Source organism: Athene noctua, chromosome 2 (assembly GCF_965140245.1).
Source record: "Athene noctua chromosome 2, bAthNoc1.hap1.1, whole genome shotgun sequence".
Lineage (NCBI taxonomy): Eukaryota > Metazoa > Chordata > Aves > Strigiformes > Strigidae > Athene > Athene noctua.
In genome coordinates, this window is record NC_134038.1 from 135,517,346 (window position 1) to 135,541,619 (window position 24,274).

Here is a 24,274-nt window from a genome sequence, read left to right on the forward strand (position 1 = left end):
GCTTCCGCCCGCAGCCCCGCCCGGCCGCGGGGTGAACCATTCCCGCCGAGGCGCGGGGGGCGCCGGCCGTCCCCCTCCGCCGGCTTTGCCGCTCGGCGCTGCCGGAGGGAAGGAGACTGCCCCGCCCTTACCCCTCGTTTTGAAGTTGAGAAACGGGTTTTGCGTTTCCTTTGCCTCCTTCCCCCGCTTCTTTCTGTCTCGCTGCGGGTCCTTCCCCGCGCCCCCCCCGGGGAGGTGCCGGAGTGGGGCGGTCGGGCGGAGGGGGCGGCCGCAGCGGCGCCCGTGTGTCAATGTGTCTGTCCTTCACTCCTCCATTGTCTGCTGCCGCCGCCGCCGCCGCGCCTGCTCTCCCCTCGCCGGACCGCGCAACCACCCGACAGGTGCGGCCGCCGGGCGGGCGCCCCTCACGGCCGGGCTGGCCCACCCCACCCCGCGGGCGGGCGCGGCTGCCGCCGGGCGGGACCGGCGCCTCAAGCCCCGCGGCGGCGCTGCCCAGGCTGCGGCGGGGCAGCTGCGGGCGGGCGAGGGAGGGAGGCGCGGGGCCTGTGCCTGTGCGCGGCGGCCATGGCGGGTCCGGGCGTGCGCCGCGGCGGGGCCTGACCGGGTGCCCGCGGAAGGAGCGCAGCGCAGCGCCGCACCCGTGTGCGGAGGTGGGCGCCCCGGGCACCCCCGCCGCCGCGAGGGGCGAAGCGGCCGGGCGCCGTCGGCGGGCGCGGGGGAGCCCGCTGGAAGGCCCAGACCGCCCAGCCGCCGGTGCCAGCCCGCCCGTCCCGGGGGCCTCGGGGCTCTGCGGTCTTTCCGCGGGCGCTGCCCTCTTGCCTTTCCGTGGCGTCGGCTGCGGGGTGGCCTTTTCTAGGCAGGAAAAGCTGTTTGTTCGGCTAAAGCGGCCGAATACGGCCCTGGTTGTGTCGCGCCGTCGTGTCCCTAAAAGGAAGCGGACTTTGAATTGGGAAGGGAAATAACGCGTTTGGGGTGTTTAGAGCGGTGCCTTTTGTTAGCGCCTTTCTAAAATTAAACTGTCGGTGGAAAAATGATCTTTGTTACGGATCCAACTTTCCACTCCTCCGGTCGAAGCTCGGTAGGCGCAGGGATGATCCTGCAGATCCCCAGCCAGGGACAGAGAGTGAGGCTTAACAGCGTGTGTTTGTACGACAGAGAAAAGCAGAACCCTAGTACTTGGCGCTGACTTTTTACCCTCCTTTGTTCTACTCTTCAGTGTGTGATTTTTTTTATCCTTTCTTTTAAGGAGCCTGGTTTTTTTCCCCGTAACTAATCTTTGAAAGCATAGCTTTACCAGCAAGCTGATTTTTTTTTTTCTTAATGCTCACAGATCATCTCATGGCTACTTATTGGAATCTCTCTCGAATGCTAATCTTGTTTTCAGTTTTCACATTTGTTAATTGCTTGACTGACTTTCAGAAATGGTGAAGTGCCGTTGTTTGCTTCCTGGTTCATGGAAGAGCACGCTCTCTGGACCTAGTGTATCTTCAGAAATACAGGGATGTACCACCATATAGTTTTACTTGAATCAACAAGTGTAAATAAGAGAGATTGCTTTGGACTGCAGATTATAACAGATTCCCTTGACTTTTTTTCTGTGTGAAACCAAAAATGCCTTGAAGGGAATGCCCTTAAAACAGAAGTGCTTTTTATATTCTGGTCCAGAAAGATACCCTTGTGTAGTACTAACAGGGTTCTGTCACTGGCTCAACCGTGAAGGCTGAAATTGGGGTTTAAGTGGTCTTTTGTTGGTTCACTGCAGGATGGGAACTTTACCCGCTGTGAACAAATTTTGTGATGTTGTAGTACGCTGATAATCTCTGTGGCACTATTAAATAGCAAGAGCCTGCGAGCTTCCTTTCATATTCCAAAAAAAACCCTGTCAGGCATTCAGTCTACAAAAGTATGCATATTACATTAATTTTTTCTTAACGTGAGAATGTCAATACTGTCACTGCATCCTAGTTCACAGAGTAAACAGGTAAACACAGTTTTTCCTTGGCAGCCTCACTGGAGCTCACTTGGTGACTTAAAGCTGCAGGAGTGCTCCATCTGTAAGGATAAGAAAATACTTTAACACTAGTTAAAAATGTTTATTGCTCTTACCTATGGAAGGCTTCTGTATGACCTTCATCCCACAAATTTGCGGACATTTCGCAATCTTTGGTTTATTGTTGCAAGACGATGATGAGGTAATGAAGTGGTGTTGCCTCCATCTTATGTATAGAATTTGAAACATGGAGGCAGCAAATGATTTTTCCAGGGTGGTGTAGGGAGTCTGTGTCAGGGCCCAGAACTGGAATCTGAAAAATGTAGGTTCTGTACTTTTGTGTCTTGCTCCTTATTTTCTTTTATCTGCTGTATCTGGTTGTTACACAATATATTAAGTTGTATTACTGTGTGGTAATTGATAATTTAAGTTGTGGGTATTACAGAGGGAAAAGGATGTGTTAACCTCACTGTCTCAATATTGTTTAGATTTCAGTTGCTAAGTATCATATGAAAAAGCCCTTATTTCCTCATCAGGTTATGCATCTGATACTTTTGATTTGTGAAGCAGATACAAGTGGTTACATTTTTTCCCCTCTGGTTGGGTAGTTTTTGCCGGTTCAGTTCTGCTCTTGGGAATTTATGATGGCTGTTGTAATACATGTATAGGTGATCCTAAACACCTCCTGTTTTCTGCAGCTGTCAAGAGCAAGGTCCATGCAAGAAAATATCAAGGATTTCTTTAATTAAGCATTAGTAATCCAATATACAATACAATAAATGCCTTTTCTTGGGCTAAGATAGGGGAGAAGGGACTGCCTTATTCCTTGGAGAGTGCACTATGAAACTCTGTCTTTGGACATGGAAGAGCAGAAAAGGAGATGCTGAACTGGTTTCACTGGTTTCAAGCTGTTTTCTGTCAAATGACTAACCTTCATTTGTATGTTAAAGGATTGCTTGAATTATGACCATGTACTCTGCTGCTCTGCTAGTGGTAGTATGGGTCAAAGATCCTACAGCCTCTTTCTGTGCCAGGGCTTAGCATGATCAGAAACCTGGTCTGACCCGCTACATTCGATAAAATAATAGGTCAAACAAGTACTGATATTCCTATGACTTATTCTCCTAGCTCCCACCCCACTGGTCAGAACTAAGGACTTCCCTTTGTATTGGATCACCTGCAGTGGGTTTTTATGAGTTTAGGTAAACTCTACGTCTGCAGCATCTTGTGGCTGTGACTTCCACAGCTGCTTGAAGAAGGACCTCTATTTGGTTTTGAGCTTGCTACTTCATGGTTTTGTTTGATTCCCCTCCCCCAGTTCCTGTTTTGGGAGAATGTGAAGAATTGTTCCCTGTTCACCCTTGACGTACGGTCATGCCTTGACAGACCTGTATTATCCTCTGCCACTGTCTTTTTGCCAAGCTGAATTCTTAAGTCTATTTAATCATTCCTATAGAAAAGCCATTTCATGTGGTTCTCAAGTGCGCTTTCATAAAATGGTTCTGTCTTCTGTGTGGCCTGGGCTACGGGAAGTCTCCTTCATGTGGAGTTGAGCCTTTCAGACAGACCTTTGCTGGGCTTTGGATCTCCTGTTTCCCATCCTGGCCAAAGTGAGGAGCATCTAATAGGGTTATTATTCATTTAGATCAATGCAAGTTCAAGGGGTTTTTATTGCTAGAAATATCTGTTTTTTTTCTGTCACAGATCCTAATCTGTGACTATGTTACTTTTCCACCCCCGGTTGATTTGCGTTGTATAAGTCTTTGACTTCCTTAAGTATTCTTATTTTATTGTAAGTGGCATTTTTTTTAGGTTTCATCTGGTTTTGGATCTCAGGACAGCCACTGGATCTATGATATGATGTGTCAACATTACTAAGTCTTGTTTTGTACCAGAAACTAGATTATGAAAAGACTGCAAAAGAATAACTGAAGGCAGCCAGGGACTGGTGAGCATGATAGATGTTTGAACACAATAGGTATGTCTTTGAATGAGAATACCCTATCGCCAGAGTGCTCGTCTGAAACATGGATAGGGATCTTCATCTGCTACCAATTCCCTGTGGGACCCTGCACTAAGTTAGGTTTCCTCTACACTCTGAAATTTAGGAGCAAATCCCAACACTTGACTCTAGCTGTATCCGAAGCCTGGCATGATGAGACCTGTGCTCGCTTCATCTTCTCTTGAAGCCTGACTTGAAGGCTGTTCAAGCATATGGGACAGAAGGACACCAATGCATCCTCCAGAGGATTGTCTGACCTATCAGGGGCCTGGGTTAGCAGTGTTGAGGTGAGCAGCATTCTCCAGTGGGAAGTACAAGACAGCAGTGTGAAAGTACCAGTTTGGGACTTGAAGGTTCGTTTAACGGTGTGGTTCTCATTGGTCTGATTTAGCCTGAGTGTTGATGGTTTGCTCATAGACCTGATCTGACTGAGCAGAGCCAGCTTTGGTGGTTTTGCACCCAGAATATAGTGAATGTAGCAGCCATCTATAGAGATTTCTTTAGAGAAAACTGCTCACAAATTTATTTGTATAGGCTGCAAAGTGCATTTTTGAGTATATGCTTCTATTTTTATGTATATACTTAACTGCTAATCGTACAAGGGCAACCCACATAATCTTCCCACAGATAGTAAGGGTTAGCAGTGCAAAGAAGGAATTTTAAGGTGCTCAGTTACTGTGATGATGAAGGCAATGTGTGTGCCTTAGATAAATGTGCATTTGGACTACCTGGTTAAAAGCTTCTTTAAAAAAAGAAATCAGCATTCCTTTCATAACAAAACCAAATACATATACTCCTTGCTCTATTTATATACTCAACATTGGATCTGTAAGAAAAAATTAAATTGCTCCTTTGCAGGTTGATTGCATATTCTCTTAATTATTTGTTCTAGATTGTCCTAGTATGAAAAACTTGCTCAGACAATGCATCTTTCTTGCTTTTCATATGAGACTTTAAGTCATTATAATTATTTTTGATTAAGAGAAATCCAAGCTTTAAACAAATTGTTTCATGCGTATGAATTCCATGTAAGTAGGTACTTTAATTTTTTTGGTAAGTGTAATAAAAGAAATGGCATACAGGCAGATTTTTGCTGATAAAGGCTGAGATGTGTTTAGTGACTGTGAAGCAATATGTGCCCTTGCAAGGCAAAGTTCTTTCCATTTAAGCTTTGTAAGTGGTGACAATAACCCAGTTGTGTATTAGCACAGCTTCTGTAAGAGTTGATTTGCAATGGCTTTTCAGACAGGTGTTACTAAAATAAATTCAAAGCTTTAGAGATGTAAAGTAAATAAAGTTACATAAAGCTGCAAGGGAAATACATCTCCATGTAAAAGAACATTGAAAAATTTTACAGCACCTATAAATCCTGCACCACCTTTTGGGAATAGTGAGTGTTATACTGGGAAAAATAGAGATCCTGGGAGTGTCAGCAGCAGTTAGTGACAATTAAACCTTTCATCTGGTGAAAAATGGTGGAGGCAGTTGGGTTAAATATATCTAATTTCTGACTAATTTTTTTAACCTAAGACAAGTTTATTTAAACTCTGCTTACAGTCATTTGCAGATATATGTACCTGTTTTCAGGCTTAGCGTGACTCTTAGGACAGAGGAATAAGATTGTGTTGAATGGTTATGTGCTATTAAGTTCAGATTGCTTTGAGAGACATCATCTTTTACTCCTCAGCTTATTTTCTGTCCTCATTCCTCCTGTTTAGATTCAATAATTGTTGTGTCTGTTGCACATAGGGCAATAGGCCTATATCTGTCTCACTGCCTGAGCCTACAGGTAAAGTAATTCCATTTGGATACTTGTGTACAATAAACTTCACCTGTGAGCTGCCATGGTTGCCCATTAAACTATGGATTTGATTTCTCATATTGTTTCTTTTTCCAAATGATCTGTTGTCAATTAAATATGAGTCGTCTCCTCAACTGCAGCTGTACTTGTTAATTTAAAATAGTAATTATCTTCAGAGGTAACTAAAATGCTCAGAGATCAGTCAGAGATAATGCTGGTGTGTGAGAGGAAGATTGACAAATGGAAAAAAATCTATTGCTTCTCCCTAGTGAGAAGTCTGTGGAGTGTAGTAATATTCTGCCATGCCTGAAAACCCTTTTGAACTTGCCTTTGGTTCTTCTTAAATCTACCTGTAGATCGTCTAAGAGAGTGCAAAAGTCAAAATAAAAGCTCTTCCAAAATAAAAAGCAAAATAGAGGCAGGCCAGTGACCAGAAAGATGGGTACAATGGTGAAGTGGCCATATTTATGGCACCATTACGCTCTTCAAGATTCTATGTGCTGTAAAGCTGAGAGCAGAATGAAACACTTGAGTTTCAGAGTTAAACAACTTTAGTCTTCTGTGAAGTGTGGTTGTATAGTGCAAGCACAATAAAGGGAAATAATTTCTTTTTAACACATTGCTGGTAAACCTTTTGACTTGGTTCACAGTTTTGCAATGGAGTTGGATAGGTGCAAGTGACAGCTCATGAAGATCAGATTGCAAGACTAGAAGGTGCTTAGTTCATAGGCAAAGGGAAAGTAGTTAAGAGGTAAGCTGGTCAGGAGTCAGTACGGAAGCTGAAACCTGGGTAATGGCTGATACACATGGTAAGAATCCTTTTTTTTTTCTGTTGTTGAGTCTTGTTCCCACCCCATCTTTACATATGCTTCTATTACTAAGTATGCTTTAATATAGTAGAAGAACTTCCTCACATGCCCTATATATATATATATAAAAAAAAAAATCTTTTGTCAAGTTATGTGTTTTGGTTTTTAAGCTCCCAGAAGTCAGGAAAATATTTCCAGGAAGTAAATCTGTAGCAATTCCTACTGTAATAGGAACTCTGTCTATAAGGGCTGTTAGTTGCTGTACATCTAAGAGCTTTTGAAATTAGAAATGTGTTTTTTCCTAGTAAAGAAACTATAGAGTTTTCTGTAGAAACTGTAAAATTCATTGAGTACTTCATACATAAGCATGTTTTGGAGTCCTGTGTAAGAATTTTCTCTGCAAAATCAGTTATTTTTAGGTCAGATGGAGAAGTTTATTATAGAGATTCCTTGCAGTTATTGCAGACTCACAGTAGTGGACAAAGATTATTGCTTTTAGTCAGTCTGTAAGAAGAATGGATTACCTCTGCTGAGAATTAGAATTGAGGACAGACAGGTCAGACGAGAAAAGTGCTAGATGAAGTCTGGGACAGAGAGGTTGGTCAGGGACACAGGAAGGAAGCATGTCCTGTGATGTCTTGAATCCTAACGAGTTACACCCTTCTGCAACTCCTTCAGCTACTGCAGACAAAACAATTAAATGTGGATTTGGGGTTCTACTTCATTGTAATAACCAGTTTCATGTGTTTTCCTTAACTGTGTTTTCTTTTCATGCAGAAAAAGAAGTCTAAGCAGTTTAAGAGTTTGTAATTTGCAAGCTTAAGTGATCCTTTCATTTTAGGTTTTGTTTCCATGAATGAAATCCTCAACTTCTCTAGAAATGATTTTAAGAGGGAAAATTCATTCAGTATATTCAAGTGCATGTTAGTCATTTTTCTATGATCAGGCATGGGGTGAAATCTTATGAACGTGTTACTGAACATTAACAGACATGGGACTTGTCATTTATTTTCACTACCACTTCATGCCTCAAGTGATATAAAATTAGAAAAATTAAGTATGTTTTTTTGTTTGAAATGCTCAAGGAGATGTCAACCCTTTAGAAAGAAGGGGAGATGGTGAGTTTCCTTTCAATCTACAACCTTCTCTGAATGTGCCCATATTGATATGAGTTTCATTAAAGTCTTGTTGCTGGTTTTGTCCTGTGTCTCTGCACCTCTCTGAAGTTGCTCCTGAAGCCTGTGCTGTTAAGTCTCTTTTCTGTCTTAGGTCTGCTTTGACTATATTAATGCATGGTTTCCTGTGACCGAGGCCTGAGGATGCCTGAATCATCAGCCAGTGCTACAGAAGCCTGGTGGTGTGCTGTTGAATATTCTGTCCAATGTGGTTTTTTGTTCCCCTACATTTTGTGGCAAAAAGAGGCCCCAGTCAGCATGTCCGCAGTGCTGCTTGAATCCTTGTCTCTGCCCTTGAGATTCATAGTCCTGTGCATCCGTCTCGGCTCCCTTCCCAGCACAGGGAAGCACCTGCTTCTCCTGTGCTCAAGTATGTGGACGAGGTCTTTTGCCAGGTTTTGAGGTTGGCTACCTTGTTTTGCAGAACTTTTAAAAGACTTTTCCCTGAATTAGAGAAACGAAAATATACTCGTAATTTACTTTTCCAAAGGAGCCAAGTGAAGGGCTTTGTATTTTCAGTTGTTTCCTGTTAAAACATTTATTGGTGTGTGCTGAAAAGTGCCTTCTTCCCAATGTGCCATTAATATGCCGGTTTATTTGCATTGCTGTTGTACCTCCAAGATCCTTTGTTATAATAATGGACTGGTTGTTTTGTGACCTACACTCCTAAATCATCAAGGCTATCAGCAGGTCTCTCCTGGGATGAAATTGTGCAATTCTTGAACTTTCATCTGTAAGCAGTGGTCCACAGCTCCCTGAAGCCAAAGCATTTTATGGGTAGCCTGTTTGATGCTAGGGCTAGTTTAGTAGCTTAATGCTCACCCTGACTTGGTTTTGTTTCTTGGGTATAGGAAGGCCCGATTCTTTCCTCATTTTCCTTTCTCTTGTCAGTTTAAACAGTTGTTGACCTTTTCAGTCTGACCTGGTAGGTATCAGAACTTCAAAAGCAGTGTTATGGTATGAAGAGACAACACACAAAAATCTTTTGACGCTGAGGGAGAACACTATGTCACTGATGGGGAAAAGGGCACTGTCTTCCTAGCATAGACCAAGATGTTCCCCATTTATTCTTTTTCAACACCCTTGTTACTTGTTTTTTGTAATCCCTGTATAAATTACTTGGTTCCTGTTAATAACTAGATTATTAGATTACTGAATAGCTACTGTAGTGTTCTCAACGGTTGGATAAAGGTTCATATCAATGTATTCTTAATCTGAAAAACTAACTCTTGTTTTTGCAGCATTGTTATCAATAGAGGAAAATTTCCACCTATTGCAAAGGCCCTGATTGAGAATCATGTTGAATATTTGCTTTCTTTTCTTTTAGATTAAAAAAAATCCCAACATTTAGGTTGGCACTTCTGCTACCTTTGCATTTTACCTTCTCTTAGCAAAGAACATATGCTCTGTAGAGTTGAAGAATTAGAAAAGCTAGCATATCAAACTAAGGCAAATCAGCACTCGAGGGAGAATGCAAGTAACTTGGTTTGCATGGGCTTTAACAGTTCATTGAGAGTTTGGCTGTATCCATGACTGAACAAATCTATGGTTTGGGATTTAGCATCAGTTCACTTCTTAAAATTAGAAATAATTATTTATTTTTTTGTAAAATTTTCCTCATTGTATGATAGATGCAGTCGCTTTTAACAGGTTTTGAGCTGTTGAAGAGCTTCTGTTTCTTTCAAACTGACAGAAGGTGTGCACTGAAAGTTATATGCCCCTTTTTCACTGAAGGTCAATGTATTTTGTAGAATTTTTTTTCTAGATCCACATTCAAGAGCCCTAGGTTTACTGGCATGTCTTTTTGAAGTCATTGAGAAACCAGCCAAGCCTTTCATTGTGTTTTCTTACTCCAGAAAAAAAAAAAAAAATCTTTATCTGTTGCATTAGTAAACCTTTTAAATTCTTCATATCTTGCATTCTCATAGGAAGTGAGCTGTAGAAATTTAATGTAGCTTTTACTGGCATTCTTACTCTCTTGTATGTACATATGTATGCACACACACACCCCTACAGATATACATCCCGTGGAATCTTTATTAGGTTATCTGCAGAAGTATGTTGCTCATATTTGTGTTTCCAGTGCATGAACCATGATGCTGTAAAAAGAAAATAGATTTCTCTATCCATAGTTTCAAATATCATTGTACCGAACTGACATTGATACAAGCCAGACAACCACAAAGCGGATGTATGTTTTTTCTGCTGAAGGAAGCCAGGCTGGCTGGCATAGTGATGTTTTATGCCCATTTAAAAGGATATTAAACCTATTCCAGTTGGAAATCCTAACTCCTGCAGCAATGCTTGGCTTCAGAAACTGGGTTGGGTGTGGGTGGGTGGTTGTGGTCTGATGCTGAGCCTATTCTCTCAGCATATTTGTGGTACGCTGGATTCTGAAACTTCTCAGCCAACAATGGAAATTCTGTGAATCATTTCAGAAAGATAAATAAGCAGGTCTACTGAATTAAATATAGAACTGAATAATACACCATTAGTAATTGTCCTATTGTTAATTTTGGATGCATAATTAAACTCTTAATGCTGCCTGAGATGTTTTTAGGTGTCACTGAGGTATAGACTTTCACACAGATTGCCAGTCTTCAGGTGTGAATTTCTGTTGTAGAAACTGCTGGAGGAAGTTTGATCTAGTTTAAATATCTAAAAAGTGCCTAAAGCTGAAGCTGTGAAGCTGCTCTCAAGAGATTCCCTAAGATCTCACCCCAAAACAGGCAAGCAGAGTATTTTAGATAAGCTATTTTCTGGAAGAGTTTGTGTTTCTCCAGTGATGGTAGAAAGCAAGAATTGCAGGGTCAGACTTAGGTGTCGTCATTCATTTTTAAAGTTAGGTCAAATGCACCCCATTTTTGGCTTCTGACACTTGGCCTTTTGGTCAGGAAAAGTGGATACATGTTTTGGCTTACCCGATTACTTCCTAAAATGATCAACAGTTAGATAGTAGTTCTCACAACCAATAGCATCAATTAAATTGTCTTTTTTTGCATTGAACTGAGCTGACTGACAGCTGTCTGTGCTTCCATTTCCAGTTTGTGGGCATGAAGTGTTTCAGGAACTGCTGCAGTCTAGATGGTACTGGCTGAAGGTGGGATCTGCTGCCTCTCTGATGCAGTGGGGTAAAATAGTATATACCTGCTCTGGTCTACATCTGGGTGAAGCAGATGCTGCTCACTCAGTAACTTCTAGCTTTTTGTAATGTGATTATGCTGTTAGCACATGATGCTAATACTGGAAAATAGATACGTTTTAGTGAAGCAACAGGTTAATTAATCTATTTTTTCTAGCTCGGCTGATTTATATTGCTGCTTTATTTGACTTCCTTTCATGGCAATGTTTCTTAATTCTGAGATTCTGGCCACCTGTGTACATAAATGTATTTTTGAGAACTGAGTTTTCATCTGATTGCAATTATGATCAAAATTGCTTATAAATATATCTTTGAGGAGCACAACTACAGAGTTGCATTCATAGCATTCTTAATAGCCTTTGCTTGCACTGCTGTGTTTATAGATAGACTGAATTCTTACAGTTAGTTTGATGGACTTCAAAGTCTCCTGAATCAGGATTACCAGCAAAGACATATTCTTGGTTTTAGGCATTTTCTGATGTTTCATTTAATGTCATTTATATCCAGATGCAGCATGGAAGAAGATTAAGAAAAAGGAAGCTGAACTGTTGAAATTGAGAGAAAATATGGTGTTTCGAGCACTTTGGCAACTGTGTCCATGCATGGTATATCAAAATAGAGGAAACTTTGCCATACATGAGCTTTTTGGTTACCAAACAGAGACTGATCTCCCAGTTTGTTCTGATGGGTGAATAGTGTCAAGAGTCCAGTACTCTCTGACCAGCTTCTTAAATGTTCCACACACAGAGCATGTGATGTTTAGAATCTAATTTACTTATCTGAAGATAGTTGATGATACATGGGATTTCTGATTTAGCAGAGTGATACAAAATATACTGAAAACACATTACAAATGTAAGTTAGACATAACAAGTAAAGCAATTGCAATACACAGTTCAATCACAATACCAGTGTGATTTCTATTACTAGTCCCTACAGTATGCTCGCCATTACGATGCTAAGCATCCCCAGGCACTGGGAAGAAATATGTGGGTTGAATGACAATATTCACAACTGTGATTGGCTCAAGGCTTTTTGTTTTTATCACCAAAGACTAGGTGAATCTTTTCCCTCATCTTAAATGAAGCAACCTAAAGTCCTCCTACAAAATTAGTAATAGAACATGCTGATCCAGGCCAGTCCTCTTGGGTTTTTTGTTTACTTCCCCTCAACTGGCTTCACTGAAGTGCCACCCAGCTCTGGGTGCTGTTGTCATAGTAGTCCCAAGTGGAATATGCTGGCATGGGTGAGTAATGCTTGTCTTACGCGGTTGTGGATTTAAGAGACAGCATTTCTTGAAGTAGAGTGAGGTGGAGCTACATATAGGATACACCATGCCTGTAAGTTACCTGACTTGATACGAAAGCTTGATTTACTGAGAGAAGTTTGCCTTTGGTCTAGAGTCTAGTTTCTGAAAGCAGCCTGTAGAGTTGGGTAGGTATTAAAAAAAAAAAAGGGGGGGGGGGGGGGGGGGGAAGGGAGGATATAAGATGGGATTGCTACTTTTCTTTCTTTCATGCTCTTGTCATACAGCAATTTTTGGTTTAGAAGGTTGTGCCAGCCTTGTGTTTAATAGCCCTTGATAGACTCCTCTTCCATGAATTCCTTTAAGAGCTTTCAGGCTTCTGCACAGAGGTGAAGAAATGCCTTTCCAAAGTCAGGCTGAGAGCGCTGGTATGTGAGCTGCCAAGCCGTGGGTAGGATAGAAAGTGTGTGCCCCCTTGCTGCGTATTCAGTCTGTAATAGCTGTTTTTCTGACTCACCTGGGATAATAATTGATTGTGTAGGCACCCCACACCATACACTGTTGGGTGGGTTTTGGTGGTTTTTTTCAACACCCAACTTGTGGATATGAATCAGTATCTATTGCTGTAGAATTATCTCAGCTTGGCCCGAGAGGAATTGTATCCATCGCTGCCTAGAAAATAACCATTTGCCGGTTAAAGCAATCCAAGTGTTGACTACTCCATGAATTTGTTCACCCAAAGTAGTGCGTTCTGTCAAAATGTTCAACCTTCTTTGAGGAGGAGGAAGCAGCTGCAGGGAACGTGGGACTGCTTTTGGGATGTAGAGTGATACAGGTCAGTTATGGACTCCTTTTCTGTCCAAGTGAATGCTGCTAACGGCATAATCAGTGTTAGCTGGTATGTTTGGAATAGTCGACATGGTGCAAAAGGTAGTGCATTTCCACTGCTGGCTCTTTGTACCTTTGCATTTTAGTCAGAAATACGAGAATTCAGGTATCTGGAAGCTGACTCACTGTCCTGCAGGTAAAAAGCTACATGTTAACTCGGTGAACCCCTTTCCCTTGCACATGTTTTGAAGAAATAATTAGGGAGTTCTAAGTTAAAATTTACTTCGCGGCTTACAGCAGTTGTCATTTTATTAAAGCCAAGGCCTTCACCACTTGCAAGTGTGTAGGAGTTGCTGGCTATTAATACATCCCTCCTCCGATTACTGTATTTAGTTCCCGAAATAATAAACTGTTAGCAACTGGGAGGCATTACTTTCTGGAGAATGCACACTTTGTATTTATTGTTTTATTTTTAAGTTTAGCCCTTGTAATTTTGAGGATATTTGATGGGTTTTCAAACGCTGCAGTGCTGTATCCTAGAGACACTGGTGATCTCCTGTGCTTTTGCTGCTGCTCAGAGCTTTGAGATAGCAAGAAAAATGGAAGCGGCACATCTTTTGATTTTATTGTTGTGATATTTAATTCGTATGAGTTGGGTCAATACTAAAAACTTCCAGTGGGCTGATACATTAAAAAAAGAGAAGCAGGATGGACTTGGAAGAGTGATGCTCTACATGAGAAAGCTGCTCTTCCTTCACTGGCCTTCATTACTGAGCTGTTCTTCAATTGTCTTGTGTCTGAAGGACTTCATTGCTAGAAATGAAGCCTTTCTGGTAATTTTTTTTACGCAATTTCTTCCTAATACCTGCACTTACTGGTTTCTTGGAGACCTGGTTCAGGGGGACTCTATAAAGTAACTCCATTAATGATTTCTTCCAAGTGTGCTGTGGACAGTGTCTAGTACAACTCTCTCTGACAAACATTTTTCCTTTAGCAACATCATCTCTTATGGTGATTGCTGAGAGAGACAGTACTGTCTTCTGCTTGTTTTCTAAATTCGCCTGACCCTTATCTCTGCCAATCGTTTTTGCCCCTTCTTTTTCTGAGAGGTTTTCTTGCTGGCAAGGCATGCAAGCTTGGAGTTGGATGACTAGCCATCACCTTAAAATGAATGTTAATTGGGTATGAACTGATCTGTAGCAATACACTTGTCTCCATTATCTCAGGGTACTACAGTTAGGAGCACAGCAGCTTAAGAGAGATCTTAACAGCCTGAGAAAAGCTCCCACTAATACCTTGTCCTTGAAAATTATATATGATTCTTCCTCTTAGTTGCTGAAAGAAATCTTGTTACTGAAAGATAACTTTCTGTGTGTGTCAACCCAAGTGTATGATTTCATTTTCTTGACTTGTATTTTCACCTGTCAATGATTATGAATTTTATTCTGTGGGTTTGACTTTGACTGTGCCGTGATTCATGCATTTTTCATAATGGTTGTTGATTACGAGACAGAGAAGTCCATTGCCTCGGTTTAATTTACAGTTCTCTTGACCTTATGAATTGTATATGGAGTGCTTCGGTTGTGGGAGGTTTCTGTCTTGTTTTTTACCTTGTTATTCAGCTGATCCGCTTCTGTAGAAATTGTTTAGTGACCTAAGAAGCACCTGCTCTTCTGAAATACCTGTAATGAGCTGGCTCTCTAATGCAGTGCATGATTGTATGTTAAATTGTGATAGTAATTTTTTTTGGCTGTTTTTCAAGAAACATCTTCCTGTGTATCCCAATTTAGCAGTTAGGTCATGAGATTTATGGTTCAAATTTTGGTGAGTTTGTCTACGCGTGTTTTTTCTGTGCTTACTTATTTCTCAGCTGGATAACTACTCACAGGTTGCATGCACAAGTCTTGGCTGGAGAATCTTGCATGGGCACAACTTTTTATTTTTTCTTTAATGTGTGGTAAGTTTCATTCTCTTTCAGTATTTGTACTTGCTGTAGAATGAAACCAATTCCACTTGTTTCATCTGTTTTCTCCCCCACTAGGCATACTAACAAAGCACCTTTTATTAGAGTGCACACTTATTCTTTACTGTGAAAAAACACTGTCCTGTGATTAAAAAAACCCCACAAAACCCGGAAGGTTAAGTGCCTTAAGACCTTCTGGAAGGTTCTTTTGGGAAAGACAGGGCATTTAGTGTGTGTCGAAAACCTGCTATAATACTACCTTAAGATAATACACGATAGTCATTGGTGGCTAGGGCATGCTTCCAAGTATGAAATCAAAGGTTGGTATCTAGTTGCTTCATGTGCTGGAAGCAAAATTAGTCCATAACAGAAGATGTATTTTTCAGCAATATACATGTGGATTAACAGTATCCTTTTTTCATTAAATATTAAAACATGTGGTTGATTGTATTTACCCTGCATGTAGTTATGTGACTATTTAGTCCCTGCATGTTGCCACTGCGGCCGTTTGTGCAATTAAATCAGTGAGGGGATTTTAATGTGGTGACAGCCTGGCTCTGGCTTTACTGTTTGTAATGAGTGAGACCTTTGGCATAAGGGTTTCATAAACATTGTAACTCTGCTGGTGGCCTCTGTGGGCAAAATAGCAAGATAAACCTTCCAGCTGCCAGCGTTGCCCTTCCTGCTGATTTGTACCATGGTTGAAGTTACAGACCTCCAGGTTATTAGTCACTTAAAATAAAAATACATGTTTTAGGAATGAAGGGCAACAGTAGGAAAATGGTGATGAAATGGCATGAGTCAACCTGTGTAAAGAAAACCCAGCATGTCTCACTGAGCATAGGGGCTTGGTGTTGCTGGGTCCCCAGATGTGCAGTGGAGAGGAAAGGTGGCTTCTTAGCGCTGCTCTGGTTCTTTACTCAGCACTTGGGACCCTGGGAAGTAGTGGATAAAGCTGCTTGTTTCCTTATTTTTCAACAGTATCAAAGTGAGCTTCAGCAGGTAGTAGGTAGTGTTGCTGCTGCTCTTCATGTTGTGGGCTCGCCATCATGTTGCCTTGGATGTGCAAATAAAGTGCTTTTCCTTCATGCTGACCAAACCTGGGAAATGTCAGCAGCTGAGGTGGATTTCATAGCCTTACGAGGGTGTGAAAACTGTGTTAAAGCAGAAAATGCTTTACAGCTGTCATGGCAGTGAACACTGTATCACCTGTGCGTGTTGCGGTGGCTCACTGCACCTGGGTGTTGGGAAGTGCCTGTGGAAAAGGAGGAGCTGCAAGAGTCCCTGCAGGGACTCATTGTCTGGGTTGACAGTGGGAAGCTTGATGAGAATTTGGCAAGAACCAGCGGCTGCATTGCATCCGCTCTGTTGTCCCCTTACATTGCTCTGTTCCTCTGTACTGGTAATGATGTATGAGTTTTCCACCTACAGATTTTGTTAGCTCATAAGCTAGCTGCCTGCTGCCTTCTCAGGGAGAGGAGACAGCTGCTGGCTGTGTGCTGTCATGTTTCCTCTCCATCAGAAGTGCAAGGACAGCTCTTCTTCTATGCTGCTCAAGTTCAGGAATTTGCTTTTAACCTAACTCCTTGGCTTGCTGCTGAAAGAAGAGGAAAACCCTCCTAAGCCAGGAACTGTAACAGTGAGAGGATGAAAATGCCTAGTAACTTGCTGGATGAAGAAGACCCAGTAAAGCCTTTTAATGTCCTGGATACTCCACTTCTTGGGGGGCAAAAAAAGATTGATATGTGGGTTGGGGTTTTTCCTTCATAGAAAATCTCCCCAACTATGCTTTTATTTGACTTTGTAATGAGTGCTCCTGTCTTGCATGATGTCTGAGCAAGGGATGGAGATGGAAGTAATTCCTGCCAAGCATCTGTTCCTGTGAAAGCTGGTGGTGCTGTGTTGGTGGTGCTCTGGCAGCTCTCTCCAGCACCCTTGTCAATCAAACACCATCCATGCGATTGCATTGATGGAGCGACAGTATGCCATGGAGCAGTGCTGCTGGAGCCCACCAGTGGGCTGCCCAAAGGGTTGCCACCTGCCCCCGTGGGCTCTCTTGTTGTTCTTAGTGCCCTGCATACATAGAGCCATAGAATCTTGGTAGGGAGTTTTATTAAACAGTTGTTCTTTTTTTTATGTTGTCTGGCATTGATTTCCCTTGCTCTGTAACTAGGGCAGTGGAGTTTTGCTGCTGTGAAGCAACTGTTCTTGAATTCATCATGAGCATGTTAATGTTTGAAGAATCTCAGATGATTCTGAGCTTTCTGTTAGAAGAAGTGTAAAATGATGCTTAGAAAAATAGTATTGGTTTGGATAAACATTTTCAGTATTTTTTTTTTTTTTCAATTTGAGCAATATGTTTCCAAGAACAAATGTTTCCAGTATTTTAGCTTGGCAGAAACTTCAGCCTTATCAAGGCTTTAAATAATTTATGAATTCATCATCATAAGAATTTCCCTGTGGTATGGATAAAAGACTGCATTTTTCTAAATTGTAAAGCAAGTCCAAATTTGCTGAGGCTCTGAAGTAACTTTTATTTCATCTCTTCCTGGTTTTAGAAATTAATTTTATTAATTAATGCTGACATTAATAATGAAATGTTACAATTTTTATTGTGTGAGAAGGATTGGTTGATTATAGAAACTGCTATATCATGTATGTCTAGATATCTACAAGTGTAGATGTCCCTCAGTTTTATTTTAACTGTTTAGGGTCTTTAGCACATAAATGAGAAGCAGCTGTAGAGAAAGCTAAACTTGTGGACTTAAAGCAGTTTCAGGGAATGTACCAACTCAACTTACGGGTTTTTTTTAAGTATCAATCTGTCTTGTAGAAGCCTGTTAACAAGAGTGGGAGTGGAACTTGGGAAACTGTTTTACGTCATGCGTTTTTTTATTTTGCTGATGAATTTTTAGCTGCAAATTAGTTAGCAGCAGCCTTAGACATTTTGTAGTTTGCATGGAAAATTATCCCATTCTGGAGCATAGTGCCTGGTTCTGTACTGCTTTCTTGATATCTTCTGCTTGAGTCAGCCCAGCCTAGCTTCTGACTTACGTGCTTACAAAATAAAAAGTGTTTGGGTATGAAGTTTGAACCTCTACAACAGGTTTTCTGGATCCTAAAGGGAGAATCAAGAGTAAAGCATCTATTGCTGAGCCTGTCCCATCTTCTGTAGAGAAGTGGAGTCTGTGAAAGGAGTGTGCTAGAGCTATCATTTCTCCAACTCTTGCCTTCTTTCCTGCTGACAATTCCTATGAATCCTGGAGGATGTTGGGCTGCAAGATAGAAGTTTAACTGGTTGTTTGGATTTTCTTTTTGAGGCTATTCCTTCCTACCCATACCCATTGTTAAGATCTTTACTCTTCTGAAACCATTATGACTTCTCTAGCTGGCATTTCAAAATTTGCCTTTGGCTTTGACCTACCCAGATCCTGTACCTTTCCAAATGGAGAACATATGTAATAGTTCAGGGTCTTTCATGATCTCAAGGCTTTATAGCTGCATGACACCTGAGAGGTATCATGCAATCAAATGTGCTGTGTGAGTTTATATGCTGCCATCCTGAGTTTACAACCTTCCGCCATCACTTTTGTGCTGTTGTCGGTGTGTTCTTGATTAAAAAAAAAAACAAACAAAAGAAAACCCAATCCAAAAAATACCAACACATTTCTGCATTGCATTCACTTTTGTAAATTCTAAACTATTGTCCAGGCACCTGTTGTGGCATCAGCACTTTAAAATCTCATCTGCAGTAGCTGGTGTCATTTGCAGTTTAGATACATCTTGGGCTGTCATATAGATCACTGGGTTGGTTTTGTTCTGGCTCATGCTGCAGTTTCTTGATGAAAGTGCCTGTGCGCTCCCTGGGCCACTGCTTGAGGGAGTGCCTTATAAAGCCTGACCCTCACTCGAGCATAGTGTGCAGTGTATTTAAAGCTAAATATAGAAGGCGGCAGATCCTGTGTTCCTAGTAATTAACTATTCAACAGTCTCTTCTGTTGCACTGAACCTCTAGTCATTAAACCTGCCCCAAGTGGTGAGTCTAACTGCTTTTTTAAAAATCTTCCCAGCTGTCTTAAAGGGCATATTTTGTATTCACATGGAACAATTTTAATATCTGGTAGTCAAGCTTCAGGTGCATGCAACTCTCTTTGCATTTTAAAAAGACAGTGCATCAAAGGAAAGGAGAGATCTAGTGCTAGAAACTTAACATACAGAGCAACTGGGAAACTGTATCAGTACAGCTGAGTTGAAGGTCAGGTGTCATTCATGTCATTGCCCCCAAGGCTTCTGTGTGTTCATTAGGGACGTGGGCTGTGTCAATCCTGGCCTGATGGCATGTTTGTGCTCTGAAAGACCTGTGACAGGAGGATTAACTCTTACCTGCTGCATGGCTTGCTTGATGCTTTCTTTCCAAACCTCATGGGCTCCTCTCACAATCAGTTGAAATGAGCATTTTTAGACCCAGAACAAGGCATAATGTATAGGGGCCAAGCATAAAACCAGTCATAAATATGTAGGCGAATATTATATATTATAGATCAGTCTCTTACAGATAACTGAAGGTCAGAAAGACAAACCAGATAAATAAGTCAAATCTAGCTGGTCACTGGCTAGAGGCTGGGCAGTTGCTTATCCCTCTTGACTGATAGATTATCTGCTTAATTAACTTGTAAAGCACCTCCTGTTCCTCTGCCAATGAGACAGCTAAGTGGAGAAAAAAGACTTTTGAGCTCTGCTGTGAAGGGAGGCTTGGATCCTACAGCGCCTTAGAAGATCCTGTGATATTATGGTTTGCCATTTTTATCTCTCTTTGCAGATGGGCAAATAGCTTTTCCAGAATGCTGTTTAGTGTTGCAGTTGTTTCAAAATGCTTCTTGGTCTTAAACCATAGCTTTAGATTGCAGTGATAAATGTGAGCCTCTTGGTTTAACCATCTTGCATCTTTGTATTTTTTATAACTTGCAGGAGGCAAAACCAATCTTGACTCTTCACTTTACTGGATATTTTCAGTGCGTGCCAGGCAGTTTTTGACTGTGGATAAGTGAGTGGTAGACCTAGACTAGAAAGCAGTGGTTTGCCAAGTTAAATGTTTAAAATGCTGGAGAAGTGGCCAGCTAGTGATGCCACTGAGGTAAACTGGTGAATGGGAATATATTGTATAGCTGGATCATTGTTAACAGAGTTATTAAATGAACTTTAAGGGGTTGGGAGAGCATTACTTGGATAGTAATGTGTGATTGATGGCACCTTTCTAGCCATGGAGCTTGAGTTTCTCTTTCTTCATGGTAGGAAGTGTTGGCAAATGTGTACGTTTAAACTAGACCTGCAGAGTCCACAATAAAGAAATACAAATAATACAGATTTTTGTAAAATTAAAGTTATTAGAAGAACATATCCAAGGGACGAACCTTCTTTTATGTTAAGGCTTAATTTTGGACAATCAAGACATATGTAACAGTGACCTAATGAACTGCAAGGTGTGAAATAGATGGCCTGTAAGTCTCAGCGCTGGCACTTGCTGTTGGCAGGACAGGGGCATGACCCATGACGATTGCCACATGCTGCCCAAGCTTCCTTGATTTGGTAGTGCTTGCTTTCACCTGTCAGTTTAGGTGCTCATTGCACAAGCTGCATCTTGTGTGGTTAAACTAATTATATCTGAAGTTGAAAAATAGTTTTTGCTTTAGGTGAAACGGAATTAATATATGATCACTTCCCAGATTTTTTTAACATTGCATGTGGAGATTCGCTGCTAAGGTCTGAAGTACTATAAGCCAAATATTTTTACTGTTGTTTTTGTATGATGTGCCGTGTACTTAGGTCCTTAACTATGTGTTTATATACAGAGTTGATGGGGGGAAGGATTTGATTAGCTTTTAATATTTTTGCAACACCTACATGGTTTTTAGGAACTAAAAGTTATTAAGATATAGTGATGCTCGGAAGAAACATTTAAGTGGTATTTGATGGTTAAAACATCTTTGTGGTTACACTGCAGTCATGTCTTCAGCAGGACGGTGTGTAGCCCTGGGAGTCTTGTCTGCCTGGTGAACATGCTGGAGGGCGCAACCCACTGGGAATAGTTCTCAGTCCTGTGCCCGAGCAGCTCCTGTGCCCCTGAGCATCCCCATGAGCTGTGGGGGCAGTGCTGCTATACCCTTGCCCTGGCAGTAAACATGGAGGCTCTTTCACCTTCCTGCTTGGGTTTGAACCTTCAGAGTTTTTTATAAGGATGCTAAGAGCCAGGTTTTGAGAGAAGCACATCTCATTAAAATTATTATTGGATTGTAGCACTCTTCCTCTTTAAGATAATGTGAATTATTCTATGAGTATACAGCGCGAATTTTCTTTCCCTTTCACATGTCAGGATTTTACTACACTGAATGTTTATTTTGCCTTTAGGTTAAACTGTTGTCTATAAATACCATAGTAAAAATGTATTTTTCTCTTTTTATTGCAGAAATTTTATGAATAAGAATCAGAAGCCGGTGCTAACAGGCCAGCGGTTCAAAACTAGGAAGAGGGGTAGGTTATGTTACATTTTTTATTTTATTTTCCTCTTTGTTCAAATGACTAGAAACAGGGCAGGTGGAATAACTGAAAGTTCAGCAATATTATGTTTTTTCTCTCCTTCTCTTAAGCCATGTTAAGAATGCAGGTGTTATTTTTAACTAAGCTCTCTGAATTTATTTCTTTTCATTATATATCTTAGGGCTTTCTGCAAAATTGGGTTTATTAGCTATTAATCTTGTAGATGTCTCAGTTAAAGAATTAGATTCTAACTGAGTTTATAGTATATTTATATATGAGGAATAAAACTTCCTAGGTGTTTGTTTCAGGTGTTTCTTAAAATAGCCTTTTCAACTGAGAAAGCAAAATAGGAGCATTTAAATAAAAGTTATGTAAACAAAATTATCTGGATCTTTTGGTTTTGATTTTTTTTCTTTTGACTCAAATCAGTACCTTCTCTGTAGATGAACCTTCACATCTAAAAGGAATTCTCTCACCTTCCTTTTCCATGAGATGGTTAGGTCACTTCACTGGCCCTGCTTTCTGTAATGAGAGGTCGGAAACCTCTTCTTTCACAAGTATTTATTTCTGCTGTGTTAGCATAGTTTGGTTTTTTTATTGTTAAAATAAAACTTACCCTTGCATAAGTCCCATTTTACTCATTGTGATGCTGATTTTCTGTAAACATGACCAACACTCTATTTTATGTGCAATATTGCATCAATTTTTAAAGAAAGCTAGGAGGTGCTGATTATACTGATCATCCAGGTATTCTGTACAGCAAGTGTCATCCTAACACACTTGCTCAAACTATACTCAGAGTTCATTTGTCATGGTTTAGGTGACTGAGATGAATGCCCAACACTTTGAAGTCAGAGGGCAAAAATATATGTAATGAGGTTTTCAGGAAAAAAGTCTGGTTTGTGAAAAGACTTAGATTTTTTTTGCTGTTGCAATAGCAGATTATTACAGCACACGCAGGTGGGGTTCCTGTCTGTCATGTAACAGACTTCTTCCTTCTTGATTTTCCTGTTTCTGATTAAAAGCTAACACCTGGTCTTAATGTATTGTGACAGAAAATGTACAGAAGAGCGTTTTCTCAGTGTGGATGAAAAAACACAAAGTTTGTAACATTTCTCAGAAAATTGCAAATTCTATCACGAGTCTGAAGAGCTGAGTGAGTGTTTTAAGATCTAGGATGATCACGAAGCTTAGATGAGAACTGCAAGATAGTTTGTTTTCAGTCATGTTAAAAAGCAGTGCCAGCTTTCTTGTCTTTCCTCCCTTGCACGCATCACTTCCTTGGTTTGTCTGGTGTGGTCTCTTAAATGGAAAATGTCTTTTCTATGATGCACATACAACATTTGTAGGTATAACTAATTAAAAAAAAGAAACCTATATTGTTTGTAATTAAATGTCATGGTGCTCCAGTAATTAGTGGGATTAACTTTATATCAGCATGCTCCAGAACATTATGCAATAGGAGCTGTACACTGCATTAACTACCAACAACACGTAGACGTAGCTAGAGGAGTGGAATTAACAGTCCCTGAAGAAATACCTGTCACATCAGCCAGTAAAAGCAATCAGATATGCATAGTGCTGAATCGATTAAATGTATTGTTCTGTCTAGTTCAGTCAGTTATGGTACATATGTTATTTGATAAAATTGTCTTAGAAAACATTCTCTCTCTCATAAAGACTTATTTTTCAGTCCATGTTTTGCACTGTATTTGGCATAATGTGTCCTAATACAGATTTGGTTGTTGACTCCCATTTAATACAAGTAATAATTAGCATAAAGAGATTTTATTTGTAATTCTGTGCCTATCTCTTGAATTTCTGGTACAGTGATTGGAAGTGGCACTAGATAACTCGTTGACTACACGGAAGAAGGAAAAGTCTGGGCAGGGTCTGGAAGATTGGACGGGTGGTGGTTTTTTGCTTTTTTGAGATATTACTAAAATTGGATAGGGGATATTAAATGGCTCTAATATAGAAATTGTAACATGCAAACACTTTTTTAATGTGCTTAAAACAAAACATCTCTTCTTCAAATAGGGTGCAGTCCTGATTGCCTTAACATTTGAGGATCCCGCTTAAAAAATTGTGGATACCTGTTTTCTTTCTAGAGGCAGAGGGCTTGAGGAAGAGAAATGTCTTCTAGCATATTTATTCCCTCCTGTTTATATATACTTTTTGTATCATAGCAGTGTCACAGACTGTTATGTCTTGGACTTAGACTAGAAGATGCTATTAGGTTTTTTTATGCTGATTTTCAGTGTATCAGGGAGTCATGAAATTTCACACAGGTAGGACAGAGTGCAGTGGCTGTGGTTTGACCATGGCATTTCAGTCATTGGAGATTATTCTGTTGTAACAGGCAGACAGGTAGTGGGGTCTGAAATGCCCAAATGCTAGGGGGAGTAAGCTGGTTGAAAGATGACTGCTTGTTCTTACTGGTTGATTTGTGGCCCTTGATACTCTTTTTTTCCATTTCCCAGCTCCCAGGAACACTGCCATCTGAGGAGACAGTGATGTGTGATGGCAGTCAGGCATCTAATAAAAATAATTGTCCGTATGAACTCTTATCACTGATCAGCTAGCAGCAACTAATCCTTGAATGCGAACAATTTCTGAGCTTTCTGGAGAGCAAAAAATGAAAACATTATATTTTTTTGTCTTTGAAGTTTGAAGGTGCACTTAGTGTCTAACATATTTTTGAGAGAAGACTATGAAGGAGGAGCTTGTAAATCCCACTCCTTCCAGTTCTATTAGTTGACCTAATGAAAGGTATAAACTTTG

At 40.7% G+C, this 24,274-nt stretch overlaps 1 protein-coding gene across 2 annotated transcripts in view; it reads left to right on the plus strand.

Moving 5' to 3' along the window:
* Positions 1–264: 264 nt before the first annotated feature.
* BZW2 (basic leucine zipper and W2 domains 2) overlaps positions 265–24,274 on the plus strand; it is a 60,478-nt gene continuing 36,468 nt past the window's right edge. The window contains exons 1-2 of one of the 2 annotated variants that reach the window (XM_074900364.1): positions 265–380; positions 21,420–21,484. In XM_074900364.1, coding sequence (XP_074756465.1) covers positions 21,427–21,484 — 58 coding nt within the window. In that variant the 5' untranslated portion in view covers positions 265–380; positions 21,420–21,426. Of the gene's footprint in view, positions 381–19,701; positions 19,749–21,419; positions 21,485–24,274 lie in introns of those variants that run through there. The other variant, XM_074900365.1, reaches the window with a different exon arrangement.